At 48.9% G+C, this 26581-nt stretch overlaps 1 protein-coding gene across 4 annotated transcripts in view; it reads left to right on the top strand.

Moving 5' to 3' along the window:
- TRANK1 (tetratricopeptide repeat and ankyrin repeat containing 1) overlaps positions 1 to 26581 on the top strand; it is a 2632183-nt gene that overhangs the window by 1176570 nt on the left and 1429032 nt on the right. For all 4 annotated transcript variants that reach the window (XM_069613200.1, XM_069613201.1, XM_069613199.1 and 1 more), the window contains one exon: positions 5876 to 6043. In XM_069613200.1, coding sequence (XP_069469301.1) covers positions 5876 to 6043 — 168 coding nt within the window. The remainder of the gene's footprint in view (positions 1 to 5875; positions 6044 to 26581) is intronic.

Here is a 26581-nt window from a genome sequence, read left to right as displayed (position 1 = left end):
TACACGTGGCCATCCTTTCCTTTTCCAGTCAGCCTTTATGGCTAACCTTTTCATTCTTTCCGGTTCTTACTCTTGGGACCCATGCCTTTTCCGGTATGGGCGTTATTTTCCTGCCATACACGTGGCCATCTTTTCCTTTTCCAGTCAGCCTTTATGGCTAACCTTTTCATTCTTTCCGGTGCTTAATCTTGGGACCCATGCCTTTTTCTGTAGGGCGTTATTTTCCTGCCATACACGTGGCCATCTTTTCCTTTTCCAGTCAGCCTTTATGGCTAACCTTTTCATTCTTTCCGGTGCTTATTCTTGGGACCCATGCCTTTTCCGGTATGGGCGTTATTTTCCTGCCATACAGGTGGCCTTATTTTCTTTTCCCAGTCAGCCTTATGGCTAACCTTTTCATTCTTTCCGGTGCTTCTACGTGGAACCCATGCCTTTCCAGGTATGGGCGTTATTTTCCTCTGCCATATGCGTGGGCATATTTTCCTTCCCCTAGTCAGCCTTATGGCTAACCTTTTCATTATTTCCGGTGCTTACTCGTGGAACCCATGCCTTCCCTGGTGTGGGCGCTCTCTGCCGTACGGTTGCCTACTGTTGCCCCAGAGCCATCTTTTCTTCCTGGTTGATAGGCGATTGCCATATGACTGTTCTTATTGAACACTTTGGAATTCCCCCTTTTCTGCCCTTCTGCTTATGCTCCATGCTCCCAGCTATGTTTTTCCGATATCTCCCCTGCCAACCCCTTGTGCCGTTGGTGGGTGGTGTGTTACTTTGCTACTCTGCCGTCCTCTCTGTGTCCCCTATTGACTGCCCCAAAGATTCTGTTCCCCTGACCTCAAACGATTCCTTGTCGTTGTTAACGTATCCCCTGTTGTTGTCCCTGTCTTTGCTTTTATCATTATATTCCCATTATTCCTGTTGCCCTCCTGAACTGTGGACCCTGTGGTCCCCTTTATCTTTTAATCCGTTAAACATGTACCGATTAAAACTCTCCTCGTCCCACCCTCTGTCCGGGTAACCTTTCATTTCCTTCTCACTCCCGCTCGTATTCCTTTCATGCATCCCCCCAATGCTTTGCATACCTTCAAGACCCTTGTTGCTAAGTTTACAATGCCACTCCATCCTCTGGGTATTGTTGCAATACCGTCGGTGCCTATTGAGGGCTGTGTCTCGGATCCCCTGGGTCACCTAGTCGGAATCGACCTGCCCCTGCACTCTTGCCTGCCCGTTCTACGCCAGAGCCCTTAACTCTCTCCTTAACTATTACTCCTTTCCATTTTTCCCATGCTTCCAAGGGGTCCCACTGTTCCCCCTGCTGCTCTCAACTTTGGTTGTGGAGTTGGACCTGCCCCTGCACTCTTGCCTGCCCCTTCTATACCAGAGCCATTATCTCTCTCCTTACCTAGTACCCCTTCCCATTTTACCCATGCTTCCAAGGGGTCCCTCTCTTCCTCCTTGCTGCTCACTACCTCGGTTGTGGAAACCCCTTCCTCCCTGTATTTTTTCCGGCTTTCTCCCCCTCCTGTCAATGGTTCTGGGCGACTTACCCGTACCAGTGATGCCTGCGCTTAACCTCTTTACGATTTGCTTCCAATTTTTCTTCTGTCCTGGTGGCAGTGCCCTCACCTGCTGCTGTACTCCTCACTCAGCAAAGGCGACATTTTCCCTTGCCCTGTCTTCCTTCCGCAGGATGTCCAGTACCCCTTTAGCCCCAAACCTTTTTCTGCCTTCTTGACCCAACCGCTGCATTTCCTTTTGCCCTCTTTGCTCTTAGCTCATCCACTTTCTTTTCTCCTTGCCTAGTTTATTTCTTGTCACAGCTCTCTTGTAATGGGTGGGCGCTTCCGTGCATACTTATTCTTATGCCGAAACGCATGGCGCGGCCTCGCGAAGCGGCACGCGAATTTGAAACCATTACGGCCCCAGAGTACCGTAATGGTTTCAAATGAGCCGCTCCTTACCTTGAACAGGCAAATTTGTGCCACCGTTCAGATACAAGTCACAACTCTTAATGACTGTGCCACAGACGCTTGCCTGAAGCTACCTTCAAGAGAGTGCTGACTGATGCGCACGGCGTACTGTACACCACAGCCGTACACCTTGCCTGTTGTTAGGGGCTGTTGCCTGGCAACGCTGGGGCAGTGGCGCCAAATGGCTGCCCCTCCCCATGTTTCTTCGCACCATCTCGCCCCCACCCCGCGCCTAACCCCCCAAACCCTCTATCGGGCCGTACTTTGCACGGCCCGGGGCCTGGGGCATAGAGAATCGCCATGTCGTTTTCATTGGTGCGCGCTGCCATTTTGTTCGCAGAGACGGCAGGACGGCAGCCAGGGATTCCCCTTACTCCACAGCCAATTCTGGCGTGCTTTTCAGCCCTTGGGTCGCTTTACATCCTGGACAGCCAGAAGTTAAAACGGGGAGAAAATCTTGTAGTAGGATACCAGTATCTCGCCATTCGGGCACCCTGTGGCAGAGCTCACAGCAAACACGACCGCATGGCATGCTGGCTAGCCACGCCCGAAGACCCTAACTTAGTAAGTCCAATCCCTATGTTGAATAGTCACAACATTCCTTCTATGAGAGGTGACAAAAGGCTGGGAGAGTTCATGTGGTGGTGAACATTTTTCCAGAAGAATTCTCACGGCTTTTACAGGTAAGTAAAATACTTTTTCTGTCTTTTAGAACAGCTTTTGAAACAAAAGTTTATAAAGCGAAGGAATGGAACTAATCAAAGTTATTCACAAAGTTTATTATAGGGGATATGGGAGAGCTTGTAAGTATTGTGATTACTCACCACCATTACTCCAATTTTCCCAAGTGACTTGGCAGGTCGACCTGAAGTAGCTGGAGGTAGGTTTTCCTGCCGTTGGATCCAGTAGAAGATGCCCCGGAGCTGCGAGTGGAAGGCAGATTCCATATGGGTCTAGGAGCTGAGTGCAACCCTTTCCAAATAAGAAATGCAGCATACACCAATGTAGGCCTCTTCAGGACATTTTACCAGACAGAAGGAAGCTGGTTCCAGCGACAGTCACCAATGGCGGTCAAAGAAGTCTTTCCCGTGCGCGATCCCCTGATGCTGGGAAGCAAACTTGGCAGGAAGATGTCTTGTAGGATGAGCTGGCAACCACCAAATTTTCTGGGCGAAAACACAGAACAATGAAGATTCTGGTGCGGTACCCCCAGTTCAGAGCTGGTCAGTCTATAGGGTGGCTCAGGGACGATTCCGAAGTCTCAAGCTGCAGGAACACGGAGCCCGGCAGAGGGCCTTTTCAGATCAGGTAGTCAGCAGCACTTCACCGGGACAGTTGCAGGAAAGGTTTCGAGGCCTCTTCAGGAGTCGTCCATGAGTCTTCAGGCAGCTGTATGATTACTCTGGACACTTGGCTCCAATGCTGATCTACTGGAATGGTTTCTGGAGTCCTCTTCTTATCCCAAATCCATGCTCATTGCAAAAACCAGCCCACCATTGGTAAGGATCTTCACCACTCGCTCAGCCAGCAGTGGTTCAATCTGCGACCACTGTGGGTTTCACTCCAGAATACACACCAGACTTTCAATCACCACATTGTGGAATGGGACCAGACCGTCCCACCCACTTCCTGTGTCCACACAAAATGGCATGCACTAGCCCGCAAAAACAGCAGCTTTCCTGGGCAAATGCATGACCCTATTAGGAATTCCTGACCTGAGAAGGCCGGAAAAAGGCCAAGAAACAAAATGGCCAAAGGACAAGCATTGATGTTTTAGGACACTAGCCACATTTAGTAGCCAGACGCAGTAAACACGAATGTGCGCATTAAAATAAATGCAAACATTGTAAAAATGTAATTGCTGCCACCAGCTAGTCCTTCCAAAAATCCCTATTGTAAAAGTCAAGGGTGATACAAAAGTATCCCCATGCACTGCATTGTAAAATGCTGTGTGCACTGTTAGAAGAGTTACCAAAATAGGTATAAAGTCAAAGCCAAACGGGAAGCAGAGTTTCCCCATTACAAAAGGAGCAAAGGGCCAGGGAATTTAAGCTGAAGGCTTCATTCTCTATATAGAGTCAGGATAGGTTCAAAAGCAAAAGATTTGGGTGTCTATAGAATATGGAGGGTAAATTGCCTAAAAGAGAAATCTTTCCTAACAGAACTCATCTTCATCCATCCTGTGAAGTGTCCTGATGAGGTCTGACTTCAACGTTCTGGTATTTGTTCTATCTTGAAGTTGGACCCGCCAGAAGAAGCACCCAAACCTGCAACGACTTTGCACCCTTCAGGCAAACAAATTACGGAGGTTCTTGTCTCCAGCGACTCTGGGACAATCCTTTGTGTAGCCTGGGACAATCTGTCTGGACGGTGGTACCGGGGATACGAAAATGTAACTGTTCCTGTTCCCCTGTCCTCCATAGGTAAACATTAGTCCCCTAACTCCCTCTGGGCGTACCTTTGGTCGTCGAACTTGGGTCAAGTATCCTACCCCTGGGCTATATAACTGTTCCTGTCCTCGCCCCCTCGCCCGCCCCCCATAGTGTAACATTGGATACCAAGCCCCTTGTCCCCTCACTCCCTCTGTGCTTATTTTTGGTTGTCGAAACCTGGGTCAAGTATCCTACCCCTGGGCTAGCCTTGAGACTGGGATAGAGAGAAATTACCAGTCTTGGGACAAATACCTACCTAATTTGAAATAGTTTGGACCGGTTTTAAATCACCACCACAAGCCTATTGCCTTATTTGTGAGAATATCTTCCCTGGAGCATTCCTGTTCTGGAACCTGGGGTGTTTGGGCACTAGGCATACATCTTAGGGCTGGACTTATGAAGTAAAAGGGAATTGTATTTTTACCCATTGTCTAAGCTAAATTATTGTGCTATTCTGCGTGGACTCACTGAGGACCTAGCCCACTCTCACTCCTGAGACTAAGCCTTGACTGCCCTTCCCTGTACCTTGACTGGGTTTTGGCTAAACTCTGAGACTCCCTGTTTGCCATAACTAGGGTGGCTTGCTAAAATCCCCCACCCCCTCCCCCCAATCCCTCCTCAAGTCCCCATTCCCTCCTAAAAGGATCAGACTAGATACTATTGTCGCCTTAAATGGTTTTACATCCATCACCAAATGGATGTAGAACAATCTTCCCAGCAGCATTCATGGCTACTTATATCCGGTTTTAGACCAGACATTCAATCTCAAATGAATGTGAAATTTAATCGTAATAGGCTCCTTGGAAAACTGTCAGATGGCGCACTTGAAATGATGAAATAAGTGGCTGACTGCTTTTAAGCGATGGTGTTTTATCATCCAGGCATTTTCACCCCCCAGTACAAATGTGCATTCTTCCATCATATATGATGCACTTTCAGGTGCTGCTGGAATTCTTGTTTTTTCTAACAAGCAATAGAGGGGAAATGCACTTAGTAAAGGTGGATTACCTATCTGGATTTTCCAGTGCATTCTCGAATTTCACAAGATATCCATTAAAACATCTTTACCACTGTTCCAAATCCTGACCCTTCACCCAAGAGGGTTTCAACACTGCTAAGTTATCCATAGAAAGCATTTGAATATGTAATAGATTCATGCAACAAAAAAAAGATTATTTCACTTATTATTAGTATTTGATAATCGGTTTATGGACTAGCACAATCAATATTCTCAATTTCAGTAACGTTTTCATTTTGTTAATTTCCAAGAAGATGTCTTAAACAATGTTTGGATACACTTTGCTTTGGATTGTAATCACACATTCAAAATGATGACTTGTCCAGTATGCTAATTTAAGAACCTGTATCTGCCAAAATTGAAACGTACACTGAACCAAATAAATGGGAAATACTGGAGAGTGAAAAAATATAGTGCCAAACATCTTGATTAACTTTAACTTCTCTTTCCCTCGCTAGATAAGCACGAATCTGCACCCAAGGTGGATGTGCCTGCTTTGCTACGTGCTGCCACTGAGCAGGTTGCTGCATTCTTCGGGAAGAAAGAAAGACTTAAGGAAAAGCCTGAAACACTTTTGAAGAATGAGAGAGTCAAGAGGTTTCTGCATCTCCTGTCTCTAGTCAATGGTAGAGTAACCATACATTTGATGCTCTTTCACTATGATCCCATAATACAAGGTTCTTGGCCTGGTACAACCTATCAGTGTTTCACTAAACCCTCCATTGAAGTAATCTTATTTTCTGAAAAAGAAATCTGCTGGTATTCTTGATCAAGCAGTAGGCTAATAATGATAGTTATTTTAGCATGTGTGTGAACTATGTATTTTCCCATGCAGAACACTTGGTCACTTTAAAATCTCTTTTTTGCTTGTGACATAGTTTAAGAATACCTTATAGTTATTGGGCAAGGCGGCGCTCATTAAGATGTTGACTCTTCCCAAGTTCCTATATGTGCTGCAGAACGCTCCTACACTAATTCCCAGGCAAGTTTTCATAGGCATTGAGGGATTCCTACTATGGGGAGGGACGCAACCACGGGTGGCCCTGAAGACATTACAGAGGTCGGTGTGGGAGGGAGGGAATTGGCCTACCCAACATCCACCGGTATTATTTGGCTGCTCAACCTGGGGTATGTGAGAAACCTGAAGTTGTCTGTCTCGCTAGTCCCCAGGGATCTGTCATCTAGGTGGCCAGGACATGGGCTTCGCTATTGGATCCAGTCCCAGTGAGTGAGGATCACCTGGATGAGGGGTCTTCGGGGAGTGAAAGTGGGACACCGAAGGGTGAGACACGGTATTCCCTTCCTTATGACACCTTTTCCCCATCCTGCCAGGTAGGATATTTAGAAACTCTACCCCCCCAACCCCTCCCCCCCCACTTTTCCGACACAACCACTTTCTCACACTGTGAGCAACAACAGACTAAGACCAGAGCCGTTAACCTGACATGTCCCAACACAAGGGTCAGGCAGAGTCAGGCAATTGCCGACAACTACACACACCGGACTGCCCTTTTCCCCATAGGGATGAAAGGCGGAGCACAAGAGCACACTTGAAGCAAGGCCGAATGCACGAGGAAGCAGCCATTCCAGGACGGCAGTTCAAACAGAGGAGAAAGGCGGCGAGACCCGAAAGGACATCAAGGAGGGACTTGCCCTTGCCCTTTTCAACCCAGATCCGCAATGCCTCCAATGTAAGAAACATAAAACTGGGAATCGCAACTGGCGAATGGTGTGACGGATGTCAGTGGCACTTGGAACCCTCCCGCACTGATAGCCAGGGCGGAGAGACGTGGTTGCCATCGTGGTACCATCCTTGACTCCAGCAGCCAATGAAATGCCAACGAGTTCAACAGAGCCGGTGAGTCGGAAGAACCTGACAGTGGGCTGGACTGTGTTAGAATCAGAGTTGCAGTGGCAACATTAAGAAGATTAATAGACGGAGATCTTTTTGTGAACGAACTTCATACCAGAGAAAGAGTGGTTCGGCGTCACAGGGGTGCTCAATCGAAGGTCTCTTGCGGGTACCCCTCTCCTGAAACTACACGTACCAAGAGGCCATAGGGAAGGCCGGCGTGAAGTGTCAAGTTGGTCATACAACGGTCGAGCCAAACCCCTCGTACAATCGAAAGTCCTTGACACGTTCCAGACATTTTTGACTATTGTAAAATTGTGAACCCGACTGAGGGAATTGTGAAACAGACGTTTGTGCCCAGTTGAGGGAATGGCGAGCGAACTGTGAGTTTGTAAAAACCTGCACTTGCCATAGACTAACAGAGTGACCCAGCGAGACGAGATTGCCCTCCGGAAGTCTTTGCTTTGCAAGTCCTCCTGGTGGTTGACGCTGAGAGAAGGATCCGAGCCCGTCTCAGGGCGATCCAAGCTTAAAGGGTAATCACCCAATGTGAAGATTAACAGAAGGAACTTTTGTTTTGGCATATCAGGCCCCCTGAAGCAAGAGACTTTGCATGAAAAAGACTTGGCACAGAAGTCCCTGATATTGAGAGAAGGAACTATAACCTTGTGCCGGAGAAGCCCCGCAGTGTACTGTGCTCAAGAGTCCCGCATTGTCCCGTGCTAAAATCACTGGGAAGGGAGACCCCGGCCATAACATCCTGACTTATCATTTTGTGAACACTTCTTTTGTTGTGAACATTATCCCCACACTCTTTTGTAACATAGCAGTAAGGACTGGCAATAGGTTTCTTAGTATAGGCCCTTTTATTTGACTAGACTCCACTTGGACTATATTATTAGTTGATGGTCGTAGCTTGCTCCGATCTTAGAGTTAGGTTTAGTTTTAGATTAGGCATTTATCTCACCCATTTTACAGTCTAATAAACACCCTTGAACTGTGATCACTTGTCTGTCTTGCTTTGATACCATGCCTTCCTTATAGGTGTAAATGACTGGTTGCACGGGGATGTGAGACTCCCACACAATAGCGATTGAGAGGGGGTGGCTGAAAGGGAAGCCACCTGGACAGGTACTGTATGGGCAAGGTAAGAGGAGGGTTTCCCTTCCAAAAATGATATAACACAAGTATCGGATATGGGAGGAGGCACACCAGGCCATTGGATTGGAGGGGGGGCAGGCCGACCTTGGACCAGCCCATCTGGTGCAACGCACAGCGCACCATTTTGGGAGCTAGGAACCAAAATGGATTCTCGACCTAGCAGATGTGGTATGAGAAGGCCGGCCGTGCTACAAGAGAAATACGGTTTGCCGGGCAGGGAAAAGTACAGATATTTGCAATTGACAAATGCTCTGGGGGCTTAGTTCCCCTCTCTAGAGGAAATCCTGAAGTGCTCACCCAGAGAGGCTAACTTACTTCCTGAGGGCATCCCTCCAAAGTTACATCCATACTCTATCAAGTGATAACTGCTTTTGGCACCAGGGATCTGACCCACCTTAAGAAGCGTTAGGCAGAGTTTTCATTTCCAGCATGGGCTCTGGCATGGATTCACAAGCTCATGAATATTCACTGTCGTCAGGCCGGCAATCCTCGGTAAAAGAAAAAACTGTTTCACTTACAAACTTGTATTTCTCCTCTAAACCAACCCCTCTACTCTACCTAAACCCCTGCTCTAGCAGCCATCTTCAGATTTTTACCACACGTTCAAGTGTTGGGAGTCCTTGAGTTTTGCTCCGTGAGCTATTCTAAGGTTTTCGTGCTTTCTTTTGTGAAGTCCTATTTTTTTCAAAACAGAGCCTATGTGCTCTTATCTCCATCGGCTGACAAGCGGGGATCAATTTGTCGGTGAATTTCGGCACCCCTCAAGTGCAAGGATGGTTGAGTTTTCTTCAAAATGTCCACAAGGCCATCGGGCTTACTCCGCATCTCTGACCATGTCGGAGGAGAAGGAGGGAGGTTCCTTCTTCAAGCTCTGCTCCAGATGTTGACTACGGAATGTGTTTGTGGAGGAAAACACCTTCAATGCCTCTACTGTCTTCACCCGGACCACAAAGAAGGGGATTGTACGATCTGCATCGGGTTCTTCAAAAGAAGGATGAAGGGTGCATCACAGTACACTGGTGGCGTGGCTAAGCGCCAAGGCCTCTGACCCGTGCCCGAAGCAGGGTCATGCCTCACCTAGCACCGGGCGATCCGCGTAGCAGGCTTCTAAGTCCTTTAATGGCGCTCCATCCGTGGGGGCCCAAAACAAAGCTAAGCACTGCAAGTCTGTTTCCGCTGGGGTCGCCTTGCAGGGGATTCCGCGATGGGCAGGGTGCGCTCAACCTCGCAATATGCCTCAATCTCCAGCCATCAACCAAGTTCCTCCTCAAAAAGGAAGTCGTCCAACCCTGCTATACTGCGGGAGAGGCCAGAGAAGCCTAGGGTGGAAGACAAGACGTCCGACCCGCCGAAAAAGGCCCAGGCGGCACAGGACAAATCGTCATTGACGATTGAGATGATAGCGGCTGCTCTCTTGAAGGTCAAAGGGGCAGACTCTGTGAAGGTAGCCCCGACTGTGCCCAGGGTATCCCTGCCCCTGAGGCGGGAGGTCTCGGCAGTGGTGGTTGCGAAGACACCAGAAAAGCGGATACCGTTGCTGAGCCCGGCAGAGACCCCTCAAGGTGCAAAAAGGGGGGGCCGATGAAGCCACAGGCCGTACGCAAAGACATGGATGTTTCTTCCTCAGGCGAGGAGGACCGGGAGTCTGTACACAGGATCCACAAGGACGTGGAGGATGGCGACGGCACAGGGCCTAGTAGGACTACCGCCCTGACTCCGCCGAGAGATGTATATCTGGACTTCTGATGTTTGTTAATCTGCTTAGAATCACATGCTGTGCATAGTCCGACATCCAAAGGTCACTGCGGAGTATTGCATTTTGTTTTTCGTAGTCGAAAAAGGGGACATTGACAAGGTGTGTCTGAAACACTATCCCTATAGTGACGTGCAGTGTACCCACAATCCCTCACGCGTCGAGGTCCCTCAGATTGTTTTTTTCCGCCCAGATATTGGTCACCTTTATGCGGATCTCCTCGAGAAAAAATTTCAAAAACATTTACTCGACCCTTTGGTCTTTATTTAAGATTATACATTAGAACCCTCCTTCGACGTCGTAGCTGAGAAGCTGTTTCACCGACGAATAAGAACTTCGACGGCGGTGACTTCGACGGAGGAGTTCCTTCGGTGCTGCCGAACACGTGGCCTGGCCTCGCCGGCCTAAGACAGTAGGGAGAGTGGGGGTTGTGGGACATTTCTTGTTCTTTCTGAGAATGCCTTTCTCTTTACCGTCCCTTTCCTTCGGGGTCGTTATCACGTTTAACTGTATCCTCAGCTATGGAGAGGACTCCCTTTAGATTTTGCCTGCGCTGCAAGGGCAAATTCACTTGGAAAGACAAGCACAAACGGTTTAACCGTTGCTTGCCCCTCTACCCTCTACCACAAAGAGGACGGCTTTGCGGCCTGTAAGCTTCTTAAGCCTAAGACTTTAAAGGACCGCAGGGTCAAAAGGTGGGCAGCCTACGCTATGTCTAGGTCTGATTCCTCACCCGCCGCCACCACTGCTGAGTGTGACGAGGATAGTGATTACCCGACCTCTCTACGTCGGAGGTCGTACACCCCTCTAGGGAGCGTTCCCGCTCCTCGTCATCTGTCCCCGGCCATGACAAGCTCGGCTCACGCCCTGCTTATGGGGATGAACACCCCGGCGACACGGGCAAACACAGAAAACACAAACACAAACACAAGCACACAACCCACGGCACGGCCTCGTAGAAGACGAAGACAGCCCTAGCGCCAACGGAGACGCCGGGCCTACCGGCGACCTCCGCCGACCGTAAGGGTCGCAAGCCCTCGCTGCCACCGCAGCCGCGACTAGCAACTGGGCTACCTGCAGACAAGGGCGCTACCACCAAAGCATCAGGCGACGCGCCTTGTAAGAGCGCTATCGTCGCCGAAAAAGACTCTGCACCGCCTAGCACGACGCCAGACAAACCCTCGTCGGAGAAACTAATTGTCGAGAGCTTGGCGCGTATAGTTTCCAAGGATGGCCAGAAACGGACGGCGAGTGACACGCCGAAAACCGCTCACAAGGCCAGGGAAGCGCCGACGATGCCGGAAGGAAGGCAGGGATCGCTCCCGCCGTCGAAAGAAGGCCCTAGCCTGCGAGAAGGTTTGTCAGAAGGCGAAGGGACCTTATCTTCGACGTTATGGGACAGACCTAGATGGATAGAGGCAGAGGGACCTCCTTTTTCGCCTCCAGACCGTTCTGGTTTACCATACTGGACTGTTGAGAGATTCCAGTCATGTATGGACAAGCTGGACAGATTTATGTCCACTCCTGAAAATAAGACACCTAAGAGACCCAGGAAGGTGCTTCAGGAGGACCCTAGAGCTAAATATCCTAGATTATTTAACCCCCCCAAGAGGACATGAATGCTTATGACCTCACTGAAGAAGACTCTCACTTCCAGGAAGATGAGGAGTTCTTAAATAGTGAAGACCAACAAAACCTAGGAACAGAAGAAGGTTTTGAGGAAAACACTGACATGGATGGAGGGGGCTTCGAGGAAGACCCAGATGAAGGTGGCTCACAGCCCTGGCAGTCACCAACAGAGTCTACAGACCCTGACATCTTAAACCTTCCCTCTCCTCAGACCACACCGGTCAGGAATCCATCACCAATAGATGATCAACCCACCTTCAATGCGCTACTTCGAAAGGCAGCAGCGCATTTTGAGATTGAAACTGGCGAAATTACCCCTGATACTGATTTTGTGGAAAAGATCATTAAAGAAAAACCTCCCATTAGCCAAACCATTCCCCTCCTCGCCTCAGTTAAGAGATGAATTAGTCCATCGCTGTCCACACCTGCACTGGTAAGAGGGGTCAGTCCCAGAATTGAAAAGTTGTTTACTCCCTCTCAGTCAGACCCATTATACATTAGGGGTCACTCAATTCCGGACTCCTTGGTGGTAACCACCACAAGGAAAAGAGCAGAGCACACCCAGACAAGGAAGGAAAGAAGCTCTATGCCCTGGGTAAGAGAATTACAGCTTCGGCAGCTTTTTCAAACAGGATTGCCAATAATAATACACTACTGGCAAGTAATGCTGATGCCCAATGGGGAAAATTACAGCAACACCTCGGAAGTTCCTGAGCCCTTAAGAACTCGCTTATTGGCCACAGTAACTGAAGGAACTCTGGTTAACAAGAGCATCATTAAAAACACTCTGGCCGTTCCTTAGTGTAGGGAATTCTTCTGAAGCGTCATGTCTGGCTCCGCAATTCCGGTTTTAAGCCAGAGACACAGGCGTCACTCATTAACAACCCAATAGAGGAGTCTAACCTCTTTGGGAAGGCAGTGGACGACGCACTGGAGACGGTAAAGAAAGAGTTCGACACCCTCAAGACCTTAGACCAAATCTCAAGGCCTCCCAATAAGCGAGGATTCAGCAACAAACGCTTTTTTCGAGGGCAACGCCAACAACAGCAACAACAACAGCAGTACACTTCAGGCAACTGGTCCTCTACTCAGGGAACCAGTGGCCAGTACATGCAAAGAGGACAGTGCCGTGGCAAGGGCAGAGGTCGGGGCCCTACTCCCAGAGGTTCCCCGGCTACCAACACCAAATGACACGAATATCCGGGTCCCCTCCCATGCATCACCGGTCGGGTGCCGGTTAACATCTTTCCTACCAGCATGGGAGGGAATAACATCAAACCGATGGGTATTGTCAACTATAGCCCACGGGTACTGTATAGAATTCAGTCGGTCCCCCAAGTACAGACCCCCAAGGGGACTACGCCTGTCATCGGAACACCTTGCTATTCTTCTTCAAGAAGTGGAACTACTGCTACTAAAAGGAGCAATAGAGGTTGTGCCTCTATCACAGCAAACGGAAGGTATTTATTCAGTATACTTCCTTGTACCCAAAAAGAACTTAACCTTGCGCCCTGTACTAGATTTGCGCCCAGCGAACAAATTTGTCAAACCTCAAAAATTTCGCATGGTGACCCTACAGGAAGTAATCCCCCTACTTTTGCAGGAAGATTACATGACAACACTGGACATGAAAGATGCATACTTTCATATTTTAATGTTGCCAGCGCACAGAAAATGCCTCAGGTTCATGATAGAGGGCAAACAGTACCAGTTCATAGTGCTACCCTTCTGCATAGCGTCAGGGCCAAGGGTATTCACGAAAGTAGTGGCAGCGGCCCACCTGCGCAGGTTGTCCATCCCAGTATACCCTTACCTCGACGATTGGCTCATAACGGGATTCTTACGAAACATGCTTCTCAAATACCCAAAAGACTGTAGACCTTTTGTTCCAACTGGGCTTCTCCATCAACGAGAAGAAGTCCAGCCTAGACCCCAGCCAGATCAAACAATTCCTAGGGGCTCTAATTCGAACATAGGACGGCCTCGTCTTCCCCTCCAACGAGAGGGTCCAAAATATGCTGTTTCAGATCCCTCAATATGTGGATGGTCTGGAGGTGACGACGGTGACCAAAGCAATGCGTTTGCTAGGAATGATGGCGTCATGTATATATTTGGTAGCTCACGCGTGACTGCGCATGCGCCCAATGCAACAGTGGCTCAACAGCCAGTGGTGTCAGGCCAGCGGACAATGGGATGATCTAGTGGTGGTCTCGCAGGCCTTGGTTCTCTCTCTACTGTGGTGGTCGAAGGAAAACCTTGTAATAGGGAAACCATTCGCCACCCCTTCAGTGGAGGCCACTCTAACCACTGACGCCTCCCTCACAGGATGGGGGGCTCACCTATCCCATGAGCCTGCACACAGAGTTTGGACTGTGAGCGTAGCGTCCAAACACATAAACTTGCTGGAACGGCTAGCGGTCTTCAAAGCACTGAAGGCTTTCCAGGCACACCTGCAAGGGAAGACAGTGATGGTCCTCACAGACAGCACCACAGCCATGTACTATCTGAAAAAGCAAGGGGGCACTCAATCTCCAGGACTGTCCAAGCTGTCCCAGAACATCTGGAAGTGGGCTCTCAAACACATGTTCCTGTTGTCACAACATGTACCAGGGGAACTCAATCTGCTGGCAGACAAACTCAGCAGAGACTTTCTTCAGCCCGCAGAGTACGAATGGCGGTTACAAGAAGACATCGTCTTCGACGTCTTCACACAATGGGGATTCCAGAAATAGATCTGTCCGCAACTCTGGAGAACTCACAATGCCAAGATTACGCCTCCAGGTACCCCCAGAACCAATCCAAGGGGAACGGTCTATCGATACCATGGTCAGGGAAATTTGTGTACGCTTTTCCCCCCGACTCCCCTTCTCAACAAGATATAGTACACAAATGCTCCAGGAACCGGTTACCATGATACTCTAGTGGCCCCTATGTGGGCCCGGCAGCCATGGTTCGCTCACTTGATGGAAATGTCTCTATCTCCTCCAGTGAAACTTCCCTGCTCGTACAACATGCTGTCACAGGACAAGGGCAGAACACTACACCCATCCCCACAGACCCTGAACTTAGCAGCCTGGCTCCTGAGGTCATAGCATTTGGACATTTACAACTCCCTCAAAGATGCATGGACAGTCTTAAGGAGGCAAGAAAACCTAACACTTGTTACTGCTATTCCAGCAAATGAAAAAGATTTGTCATCTTGTGTAGAGATAAGGACATCAACCCAGTTGACTGCTCTCCCACACAGATTGGTCTTTACCTGACTCACTTATTAGACTCAGGTCTGGTCTTTAATTCCATTAAAGTTCATCTAGCTGCACTTTCCGCATACACCGCTTCTCAACACGAAGTGTCATGGTGGAAAGTCCCAGTTATTAAGGCCTTCATGGAGGGAGTAAAGAGAATACACCCTCCTATAGCTAACCCAGCTCCCGGATGGGACCTAAATGTGGTACTTACCAGGCTTATGGGCTCATCCTTTGAACCCCTGCACAAAGCATCCCTTAAGAACCTCACTCTTAAAACTGCTTTCTTAATAGCTATCACCTCCATTAGGAGAGTTAGTGAACTACAAGCGCTCTCTATACTAGACCCCTTTGTAACAGTTCACAAAGGTAAGGTGGTTCTACGCACACATCCTAGGTTTGCACCAAAATTAATTTCTAAATTCCATGTCAACCAATCAATAGAACTACCAACGTTCTTTCAGAGCCCTTCAAGTTTGTGAGGAAAGAGCCTTCATACAGTAGACGTACGCAGGGCTGTCATGTTTTACATGGAAAGAACTAGACCTCTGAGAAAGACTAATCAGTTCTTTGTCTCGGTGGCAGCAGGAAGAGAAGGAGATGCAGTTTCAAAATCCACTATATTTGGATGGTTTGTCCAATGCATCACTCTCTGTTACACTCTTGCTTAGAGAGAACTACCCTTCAAGCCAAGAGCACATTCTACTCGAGGCACTGGGGCTTCCATAGCATTCATTGCAAATGTCCCTCTGGAGTCCATTTGCAAAGCGGCAACCTGGAGTTCTGTGCACACTTTTTCAACACATTAGTGTCTAGATGCCCACTCTAGATCTGATTCCCAGGTGGGGCAAGCAGTGTTAAGACATCTTTTTTCTACTGTTCGTTCTCACAACCCATCTCCAACTCCGGGTACTGCTCGCTAGTCTATGCAAAGCATGTGATTCTAAGCAGATTAACAAACATCAGAAGACAATGCATTACTTACAGTAAAAGCATTTCTGATGGTTGTATCTGCTTAGATTCACATGCGCCCACCCTTCCTCCCCGCTCGGGTGGAGGGAACATAGACATCCTTACCTTTCTCTCTCTTTTCTGTACTCACTCACATCTGATAGGCTCCCTCAGGGCAGAAAAAATACAAACAGAGGGACCTCGATGCGTGAGGGATTGTGGTTACACTGCACATCACTATAGGGATAGTGTTTCAGACACGCCTTGTCGACGTCCCCTTTTTTGACTACGAAAAACAAAATGCAATACTCCGCAGTGGCCACTGGATGTCGGACTATGCACAGCATGTGAATCTAAGCAGATACAACCATCAGAAATGCTTTTACAGTAAGTAATGCATTGTCATCCTTTCGGCTCTACACACGTTGGTGTCAGTAATCCAGAAGAGGATGCCCCCGGCCCCTGTGGCCCCGGTCCAGCCTCCGGTGAAAAAGTGGAAGCGCCACCCAATGCCCCCTCATCAACCTCCACACCTGTGCCAGGTACCCTCCCCTATTAAGGATCGGGACACAGGGACGGACAAGGCCACAACGGATGGCATCGTGGATCACTGCAACCGAGGACTTGCCCACCAGATGAAGTGGGGTCGTTCCATGCCATGGTCCTCTGAGTCTCTGAGCTCTTCCAGCGACACCTGGGGAGACCAAAAGGGAAGGCTTCCTATACCAGAGACAAGAGGAAGACCATCATGGCGTACCACTCCTGGATGACGTGTGGGAGGAAGGCCTAGCCCTATTCAAGAATCCCACCCCACCCGGCCCAGCCGGATAGGCTAGAGAAAAAGTACTGGGTGCCGGAGTCCGCACCCAAGTGCCTACGGTCGCAACTGTGAGGAACACATGGTGGCAACAAGCAAGACAGACACAAGTGATCACACTTCAAGGATGTTTTAAACGCCTTTCGGAGGTGGCTACGTACTGCTCTTCAGTTGTGTTCCTCACAAGCAGTCGTAGTGCGGCTTGACGGCAAGAGAACAAGAACGCTAGGGCCTTTCCTCCAAGGCTCCGCGCCTGCCGCTTCCTGATTTTCCGGCTTTGCCTGCCCGCTTGGTTGTTGGGGGGTCGAGCCGAGTGGAGAGGGAAACTGTCGGGGTGGATAAGCGCAGTGAGCCCCCCACTCGACAGCAGCCTGGTGGCCGTGGGGCGCAATCAATCAGTAGCCTGGAGGGCTGCCTCTTGGGGATCTATTTAACCCTTTTGAGTGCTTCGACTGTACTTTTAGCAGGTATTACTTGCTGCTTTATTTGCTGACTTAATTGCAGGGGGTGTGAAGGGCGGGAGGATTAGGTCGCCTGCCCCGTGCCTTGTGCTTTGTGGTAACATCCTCCACTACTGTTGCAGTATTGAAGTTAAAGTGGCCAGAATACTTTTTATCATAACTATAACCATAACCACTATAAAACTTCCCTTGGTCTCCTGGTCCATTTTACTAAGCCACTTCACTAAGCCTTACCAAGATAGGCAGATTCAAGCGCAGTAATCCTAGAAGCCCATCAGTAACAGCAAGGGGAGGGGTTACTAGTCTGTGTGCTTTGTCCCACATATCCCACCCTTCTCCTCACACTATTCAGTTGAAGCAGACCACTATAAAGTGGGCATTGAGGAGCCATCCTATCAGTGAGGAGTCTTTGGTTTCTGGTGCAAAGCAGTCTGAGACATTGGTGCAGTCTCCCCTCTCCTCTGGCCCGCCTGACCCATCTAGTCTGTTAGGTCATCCTTTACTCAGTCCTTTACTCAGTCAGGGAGGCCCTCTTACTGTGATGGACTCGGATCTGGACAAGGTGATAGCAAAGCCAGAAATGTCTGAAGCATCTATGATAGCCCGCCAGTTGGCTAGCCGGGTAGGATTTTCTGCACCTCCTGCAGATTATGCTCACAAGGTTATTTTTCCCCATGACATCACTCAGATAAATAGGGTACTGATGCTTGTTAATCTGCTTAGAATCACATGCTGTGCATATAGTTCGTCATCCAGTGGTAACCGCAGAGTATTGCATCTTGTCTTTCGAGAATCGAAAGAGGATGTCAACATGGGCGTACCTGTAACACTTTCCCTAATGTGACATGTAGTGTACCAAAAATCCCTCATGCGTCGAGATCCTTCAGATAGTTTTTTTTCCTTTCTGGTCGAGCTAATGCAAGCTCTTCATTAAACATTGCATTATCGACCTTCGGTTGTTTATTCTCATTATCACTCCCTTTGACGTCTGATTCCTGTGCCACCGCCGAAGACAGCGCTGCCGACCATGTGGCCGCGCCTTCTGGCCAGACCTTACAGTAGGGAGAGTGGTGTCGGGCTGGTCATATTCTTTTCAAGAATGCCTTTCCTTTTCCCTTCTCTTTGTGCCCTTGGTTCTGTCGTCGCTAGCACGATCCTGCACTATGGACAGGACTCCATTTAGAGATTGTCCTTCCTGTAAGGCGAAATACTCTAGGAAAGACCAGCACCGTCGGTGCAACAATTGTCTTCCCCTCAACCCCAACGAGGCGGCCTGTATGGCCTGTAAACTCCTATGGCCTAAGACTCTTAAGGAGCGCTGTTTGAATCGGTGGGCGGCCTACGGTTTGTCGCAGGCCGAAAGTAATTCCCCCGTCGCCACACCCGCCGAGTGTGACGAAGGGACTAGCGATCACAAAGGCTCCACTTCGGAGGCCATTGACCTTACTGCAGAAAGCTCTCGTTCTGCAGCGTCCGTCCCTGGCCCCGATAGGCATGACGTGAGTCCTGCTATGGGGACGATACATCTCAGCGACAGGGGCGCACCCGATTCCCACACTAAGCACACAACCCACGGTTCTGCTTCGGCGGTCCAGTTGAAGCGTTCCAAAGCTGCTGGATTTCTTGTTTTTTCTAATAAGCAATAGAAGGGTAATGCACTTCGTAAAGGTGGATTACCTATCTGGATTTTCCGGTGCATTCTCAAATTTCACAAGATATCCATTAAAACATATTTACCACTGTTTCAAAATCTGACCCTTCACCCAAGAGGGTTTCAACACTGCTTAGTTATCCATAGAAAGCATTTGAATACTCCGGCGGTGCCCGCTGATCCTCGTGATCGGCAGCCCTTGCCGCAACAGCAGCATTCCTCCGTGCAATCTAAAAGTAAGGGCGCTAGCACCAAATCACACGCGGCCATTTAGGCGCTTCAGATGAAGGCTCCGACACCACTTAAGGCTCCAGTGGCGCCGAAATCTACAGTGCAGCCACCGGCTCAACCGTCACACCTCCCTCAAACCCAGAGCATCGGCGATAAAAGGAACAGTCAAAACAAACGTCGAAACAGAACAATGGCTGAAAGACGTACCTAGAGACACGTCACCTCGCCCGGAGCCTCGAAAAGAGTACTGAGAGCCCTTTGTCTTCTATTCAAGACTTTACAAGAAACATCTTGATGTTCTGAAGAGGAAATTCGTCAAGAACATCTGTTTCGTCCCCTGGACTCCTCTGGTTCCAGGGAGAAGTTTGAATGGTGCATGAACAGACTGGAGAAGTTTGGTAAATACTCAGAGGTTTGCTCCCAAGAGGCCTCATGAGGAACTTCCTTTCACGCCGATGGCTAAGTTTCAGAGGACCTTTGAGGATCCTCCTGACCATAATGTTTTTGACCTTACAGATGACGAGGTGCCGATCAATACCTATATACAGGATGATTATACCTTTGGGGACCCTATGGATAATCCTGATGATCCCATGGACAATTGGGAGGACAGTCATCCAGTTGATAATCAACCTTGGGCATCCCCTACTCCTACCCCGGACCCTGACGCTCTGTGCATGAATTTCCCTCCTACTGGGCCTCACCGGTGGATGATGAAATGGCCATTCCCTTACTGAACTCTATTAAGAGACGTCTAGCGCCTTCATTGTTAACTCCAGCCCAGACCAGGGCGGTTAATCCCAGGGTGGAGAAGCTGTTTCGCCCTTCTCTTACTGACTCCCTGTACATTAAAGGGCATGCCACTCAAGATTCCCTGTTAGTTACGACCACGAGAAAGAGGGCAGGTGTCCCCCTGTCTACAGGGGAGGTACCACCTGATAGAGGGCAAAAAGTTGTATAGGACTGGTGAAAAGGGCTCTCGACTGCTGCTGCATTCTCCACCCGAATAGCCAACACCACTCTGTTGGCTAGCTGTTCAGATGTGCAGTGGAATTTGCTACAAGAGGGCCTTCAACCAATGTGGGCTAAACTGCTCACAATTTTATCGGAAGGCAAGCAAATCAACCACAACGTTGTGAAGAACACTCTGGACGCTGCTGAAACAGCGGGAAGGACGTTGGCCCAGGGTTCACTAATTAAAACGGCACCCCTGGTTGAGGAACTCTGGTTTTAAGCCTGAAACACAACAGCCTTAATAAACAAACCGGTTGAGGAGACCAACCTGTTTGGCAAGGCCGTGGACAATGCGCTTGAGACAGCTAAGAGCGAGCATGAAACTCTCAAAACCTTTAACCAGATTACCCAAAAGCCTTCATAACAAAGAGGGGGCCGTTCTCATCGCTCCTTTCGCAGGCAATCTCGCTCCCCTCAGAACCAGTATGGTTCAGGAAACAACCACCACCACGTATCCACCTAGCGGACAACGCTGTGGAAAGGGTAGAGGCTGGAATTCCACGCCAAGAGGCTCCCAGGCCTCAGGGCACAAATGACCCTCAGGTCCAGGTCCCCCTTCCATTCCTCCCCGGTCGGGGGACGCCTAACATCTTTCCTTCATGCATGGGAGGGGATAGCAACAGACCAGTTGGTGCTCAAGACCGTCGCCCACAGGTACTGCATAGAATTTTGCCGACCACCTCAATTCAGACCGCCAAAAACAATACGCCTGACTCCGAACACCTACGTATCCTGCTGCAAGAGGTCGAGATCCTGCAGGAAAAGGGTGCCATAGAAGTCGTCCCTCTTCTACAAGTAAACAAGGGTATTTTTTCACTGTACTTCCTTGTACTCAAAAAGATCTCACCATGCGCCCTGTGCTAGACTTGCGCCTAGCAAACAGATTTGTCAAACCTCAACATTTTTGCATGGTCACGTTGCAGGAAGTAATCCCTCAGCTGAAACAGGGGGATTACATGGCAACACTGGATATGAAAGATGCATACTTTCATATTTCAATGTTGATGGCACACAGAAAATAACTGAGGTGTATGATAGAGGACAAGCACTATCAGTTCAAAGTACTCTCCTTCGGCATTGCCTCAGTGCGAAGGGTGTTTACGAAGGTACTGGCAGTGGCAGCGGAGCACCTGCGCAGAGATTCCGTCCCGGTTTACCCATATCTCGACGACTGGTTCATAACAGGGAATTCCTGCGGAACATGCCTGTTGAATACTCAAAAGACGATAGACCTCTTATTCAGCCTGGGATTCTCCATCAACAAGAAGTCATCCAGCCTAGACCCCAGTCAAGTCAAACAGTTCCTAGGGGCTCTAATTCGGACAGAAGACGGCCTCGTCATCCCCTCCAACGAGAGGGTCCAAAACATGCTGTTTTAGATCCCTCAATATGTAGCTGGTCGAGAGGTGACAGTACGCAAAGCCATGCGACTGTTAGGAATGAAGGCATCCTGCATTTATTTAGTTCCTCACACGCTTCTGCGCATGCGTCCGCAGGCCAGCAGACAATGGGAATATCTGGTGATTGTTTCGCCAGCCCTCGTTCTCTCTCTGCAGTGGTGGTCGAGGGAAAAACTCTTGAAGGGGAAAACCTTCACCACCTCCGCAGTAGAAGCCGCTCTCAAGACAGACACATTTCTCACAGAGTGGGGGACTTACCTGCTTCTGCAGACGGCGCCCGGCGTGTGATCCCCAGAAGCATCCAGCCACATAAATCTTTTGGAGCTGTTAGCCATATTCAAAGGACTGAAAGCCTTTAAAACACAGTTACAGGGGAAGCTTGTCCTGGTTCTCACAGACAGCACCACAGCCATGTATTACTTGAACAAGCAAGGGGGCATACACTCTCCAGGGCTATCCAAGCTGTCCTAAAAATGTGGATGTGGGCCCTCAAACACAGGATGTTCCTGTTGTCTCAACATGTTCCAGGGGAACTCAGTCTTCTAGCGGACGTGCTCAGCAGAGACTTCCCACTGCCCGTACAGTACGAATGGCGACTTCACGAAGACATTGTCTCCAACGTTTTCGCACAATGGGGTTTCCCAGAGATCGACCGGTTTGCAACTCTGGAGAACGCTAAATGCCAAGATTACGCCTCCAGTACCCCCAGAAACGATCCAAGGGGAATGGTCTCTGGATAACATGGTGTCATGGTGAGCAGACCAGATCGCCCCAGCCCAGCAGCAGTGGGAACACTGGGCACATTAAGGGCCCTGACTGGATCAAGCCTCAAAGGAGGGCCATCTGGACCCAGTCCTGGCACCTCTTGCACCAGGCTCATGGAGCTAACCTCAAGGAAAACACAGGTATAGTCGGTCTACCACTGAATGATTGACTTCTGTGCTAATTGCATTTAAGGGCGTGGTTCTAAGCCATTAGCTTGTGCATTAGTCTGCAATCATGGGTGTGGCAGAGAGCTTCTGGAATTAATTGCACAATGGGAGTGGCAGGGCGTGGTTGGCTATATAAGCCCCATTCAAGCCCTAAGGCATGCTTCGCGTTATTCTGCAGTTAGCAGCGTAACGCTCTCTGAGGAACTCCTGCCAGCAGTCTTTTACAAACCTGCAAAGAAAAGCCGGAGACCATCGGGCCTCGCATACTCACCTGCTCTGACTTACCTGTGACTCCAGCAACAACCCGGTTGTTCATCGTGGACTCCAGCTTTCATCGAGGACTCCAGCTTTCATAGGTCGCCGGCACCTACAGAAGCAAGAGATGGAAAAGGTTAACCACTGAGCTCATTCATCGCGCCCTCTCACCGCCGTGCATTACTCATGGCTTCCATTGCCATAGACCAGATTAATTCATCACGCCGGCTCACAGGTATCTGTAACAGAGAAAGAAAGAACAGGTTAGATCAGGCAAACTGCACCTGAGCTCACGCTGGCCACCTAGACACAAGGCAGGCTTCCCTGACCCACTGGCTCAGCCGCTCACACGTGTTGCACCAAACCAACGCACACCGAGGAGGGCTTAGTGCCACAACAGCGACACAAGTCACAACAATGAAACGAGCACGGACTGCGGCACACTGCAAAGGACAACCCAGATAACTGGACACGGACAACATACAATACAACGGATTACACTGACAATAACAACAGAGTTGCGACCACAGCAGTACTGGGTTGCCACTCGACTTCAAGGGTCAGTGAAGTAACTGGATCATACAGGACATTGCGCCCCTGCTGAGACTACGCAGGAAGGAGATCCCACCAACCGAATACACAAGGGGAGAGCGCCCGGAGTGGGGAACACGTGTGGATGGAGCAGGGTGGGGATCACAGGTGGCAGGCACAGACAGTCTCACTCACCACCCTTTCCCCTGTCGTAGGAGCTGACCCAAGGCCAGTCCAGGGAACAAAAGATGCGCAGCGCCTCTAAGCAGGGAAGCAGACACTCCACGTATCAGCGCCCAACGGCCCCACAGAGACAAGGTGAGCGTAACACATGGTCAGGGAAATATGTTTACGCTTTTCTCCAGACTCCCCTACTCAACAAGATAGTGCACAAGATGCACCGGGAACCAGCCACCATGATACTGGTGGCCCCATGTGGGCCCGCCAACCCTGGTTCTCACATCTGATGGAGATGTCTCTATCTCCTCCAAAGAAACTGCCTTGCCCGTACAACATGTTATTTCAAGACAAGGGGGAGGCTCTTCACCCATGCCCGCAAACCTTGAACTTAGCGGCTTGGCTCCATAGAGTTCGGGAACCTACGACTCCCTCAGAGATGCATGGGCATACTCAGAAAACCTAACACCAGATACTGCTACTCCAGTAAATGGAATTGCTTTGTTATCTGGTGCAATTCGAAGCGGGTTCAATCCTATTGACTGCTCTTCTACTCACATTGTGTTGTACCTGACTCACCTGCTAGACTTAGGTCTGGTTTTTAATTCCCTGAAGGTTCACTTAGCTGCTCTCTCAGCCTACACTACATCACAACAGAAGGTGTTGTGGTGGAAAATACCAGTTATTAAGGCTTTCATGGAAGGGGTTAAAATGATTCATCCCCCATTTCTATCCTGGCTCCCGGATGGGACCTAAATGTGATTTTGACTAGACTTATGGGGTCTCCTTTTGAGCCTATGTATAATGCAAGTCTCAAAGGTCTTACCTATAAGACAGCCTTCATAGTGACCATCACTTCTCTAAGGAGAGTTGGTGAACTACAGGCTCTTCCCGTTCTAGACCCTCTCGTTACAGTTCACAGAGATAAGGTGGTTCTGCGCACTCGCCCTCGAATTGCACTTAAATTTATTTCCAAGTTCCATGTGAACCAATCAATAGAGCTGCCTACTTTCTTCCAGAATCCCACTAACGTGGCCGAAAGAAGCCTACACACATTAGATGTGCTCAGGGCAGTTATGTTTTACCTGGAAAGAACTAGATCACTGAGAAAAACGAACCAATTTTTTATTTCAGTGGCAGCTGATAGAGAAAGGAATCCTGTTTCTAAATCGGCCATCTCAAGGTGGATTGTTGACTGCATCACACTCCGTTTCTCTCTTGCTAAGAGAGACCTGCCCTTCAAGCCTAGAGCACATTCTACTCGAGGCACTGGGGCTTCTAAAGCTTTCATTAAAAATGTTCCCCTAGAGTCCATTTGCAAAGCGGCAACCTGGAGTTCTGTACACACCTTTACAAAACACTATTGCCTAGACACTCATTCTAGATCCGATTCTCAGGTTGGACGAGCAGTTTTAAGACATCTTTTCACTACTGTTCTTTCTCACAACCCACCTCCAACTCCGGGTACTGCTCGCTAGTCTATGCACAGCATGTGATTCTAAGCAGTTTACAAGTATCACCGTAATGGCATTTCTGATGATTGTAGGTGCTTAGATTAACATGCGCCCACCTTTCCTCCCCGCTCGGCGGAAGGAACATAGACGTCTTACTACTTTCTCTCTTTTATGTACTCACTCAAGATAGTCATTAGGCTCCCTCATGGCAGAAAAAATACAATCGGAGGGACCTCGACACGTGAGGGATTTTGGGTACTCTACACGTCACGTTAGGGATAGTGTTACAGGCACACCCATGTCGACGTCTCCTTTCGATTCTCGAATGCAATACTCTGCGGTTACCACTGGATGTCGGACTATATGCACAGCATGTGAATCTAAGCAGATACAATCATCAGAAATGCTATTACGGTGAGTAATGCATGTCATTCTACAGCTCAGTCTATACTGCAGACCTTGGAACGTTCTAAAGATCGCCTGTATTTAGAGAACTGTACAGGCCTTTGTAAAGATACTGGTTCTGCTGAGAACAGCGTGGCACAGGGAGAAGCTGGACCAACAATTGGGTCTGAGGATGTAGTGGATATTGAGGATATTGTTAACATAGTTCCTTCTACATTTTCCTCTTTGAAGCTGCTACCCCAGGCCATACTTCCAGAGGCGAGGAAGGGCAGAGACTCCCTAAGGAATACTCTTGAGTTTCTGCCACTTCTGACACTTGGTGGAATCATCTTTGACTAAACTGTTGTACTTGTGAATAATGCAGATGAATCTGAAGCTTCCCCAAGGCCCTCCAAGTCAGTAGATGGCATAGGGGGTATAAATCAGTTTGACCTTTTATAAAGGAATTGGCCGTAGGAGTTTGATCATACCTCTACCTGAGCAACAAGGCTCAGTATTGAATTTAACATCTTTGATTGGACTATTGGAATCTTCAGATATATTGGAATCCTCACCCACCCTGAATCATAAAACCGGTCTTATATTCCCTCCAGAGCAAGGTAGGCGCACAAATATACATTTGGTGCAGAGGAGCCCTGATGGCCTAATAGGCGGTACGACTCGACTGCAGGCCACCTTCGGGGAGAGTATACAGTTGAAGTGGTTGAGTCGCATTGATGAGTCCATTGAAGCTCTTACACTTGAAATGGATGGGCTGAACTCAACACAGAATGAAATTGACTCTGGGGGTTTGAGTACAAATGCACCTAAGGTAAATTCACGTTGTATTATGGTAGATGTATCTATTCAGAAGGAACAAACTTTTTAAAGTCCACCGAATCATAGATCTCCCAGGGAATTAAAATTTGTCTTAGTTCTGAAATGCCCAGAGGTGCTTCAAACTGAAAATTCAGAAGCTTCTGTTTCCATGACTTCTGTTGGTTTGTCTACCATCCCAGAAAAATAATTGAATGTAGATATGGTGCAGAGTCAAAACAGACCAGCTCTATCCCAACAGGGAAAGCAGGGCCTTAAGTGTTCATGAAAGCATTCTGGGATGGGTAACAGTGGCCTTTTTTAGGTAGCCCTGTTGTGGTTCAACATTACAACTCTGCTCATGTGGCAACTAATGTTACTGCACCACTAGAACAGTCGCCAGATGCTTTGGCAGAGTGGTGTGTGCAGAATATTATTTGCTGCTTTAAG

Source organism: Ambystoma mexicanum, chromosome 5p (assembly GCF_040938575.1).
Source record: "Ambystoma mexicanum isolate Mex_15411 chromosome 5p, UKY_AmexF1_1, whole genome shotgun sequence".
Lineage (NCBI taxonomy): Eukaryota > Metazoa > Chordata > Amphibia > Caudata > Ambystomatidae > Ambystoma > Ambystoma mexicanum.
Note: the sequence above shows the minus strand (reverse complement) of the source record. Positions and strands in the feature narration are given on the sequence as shown.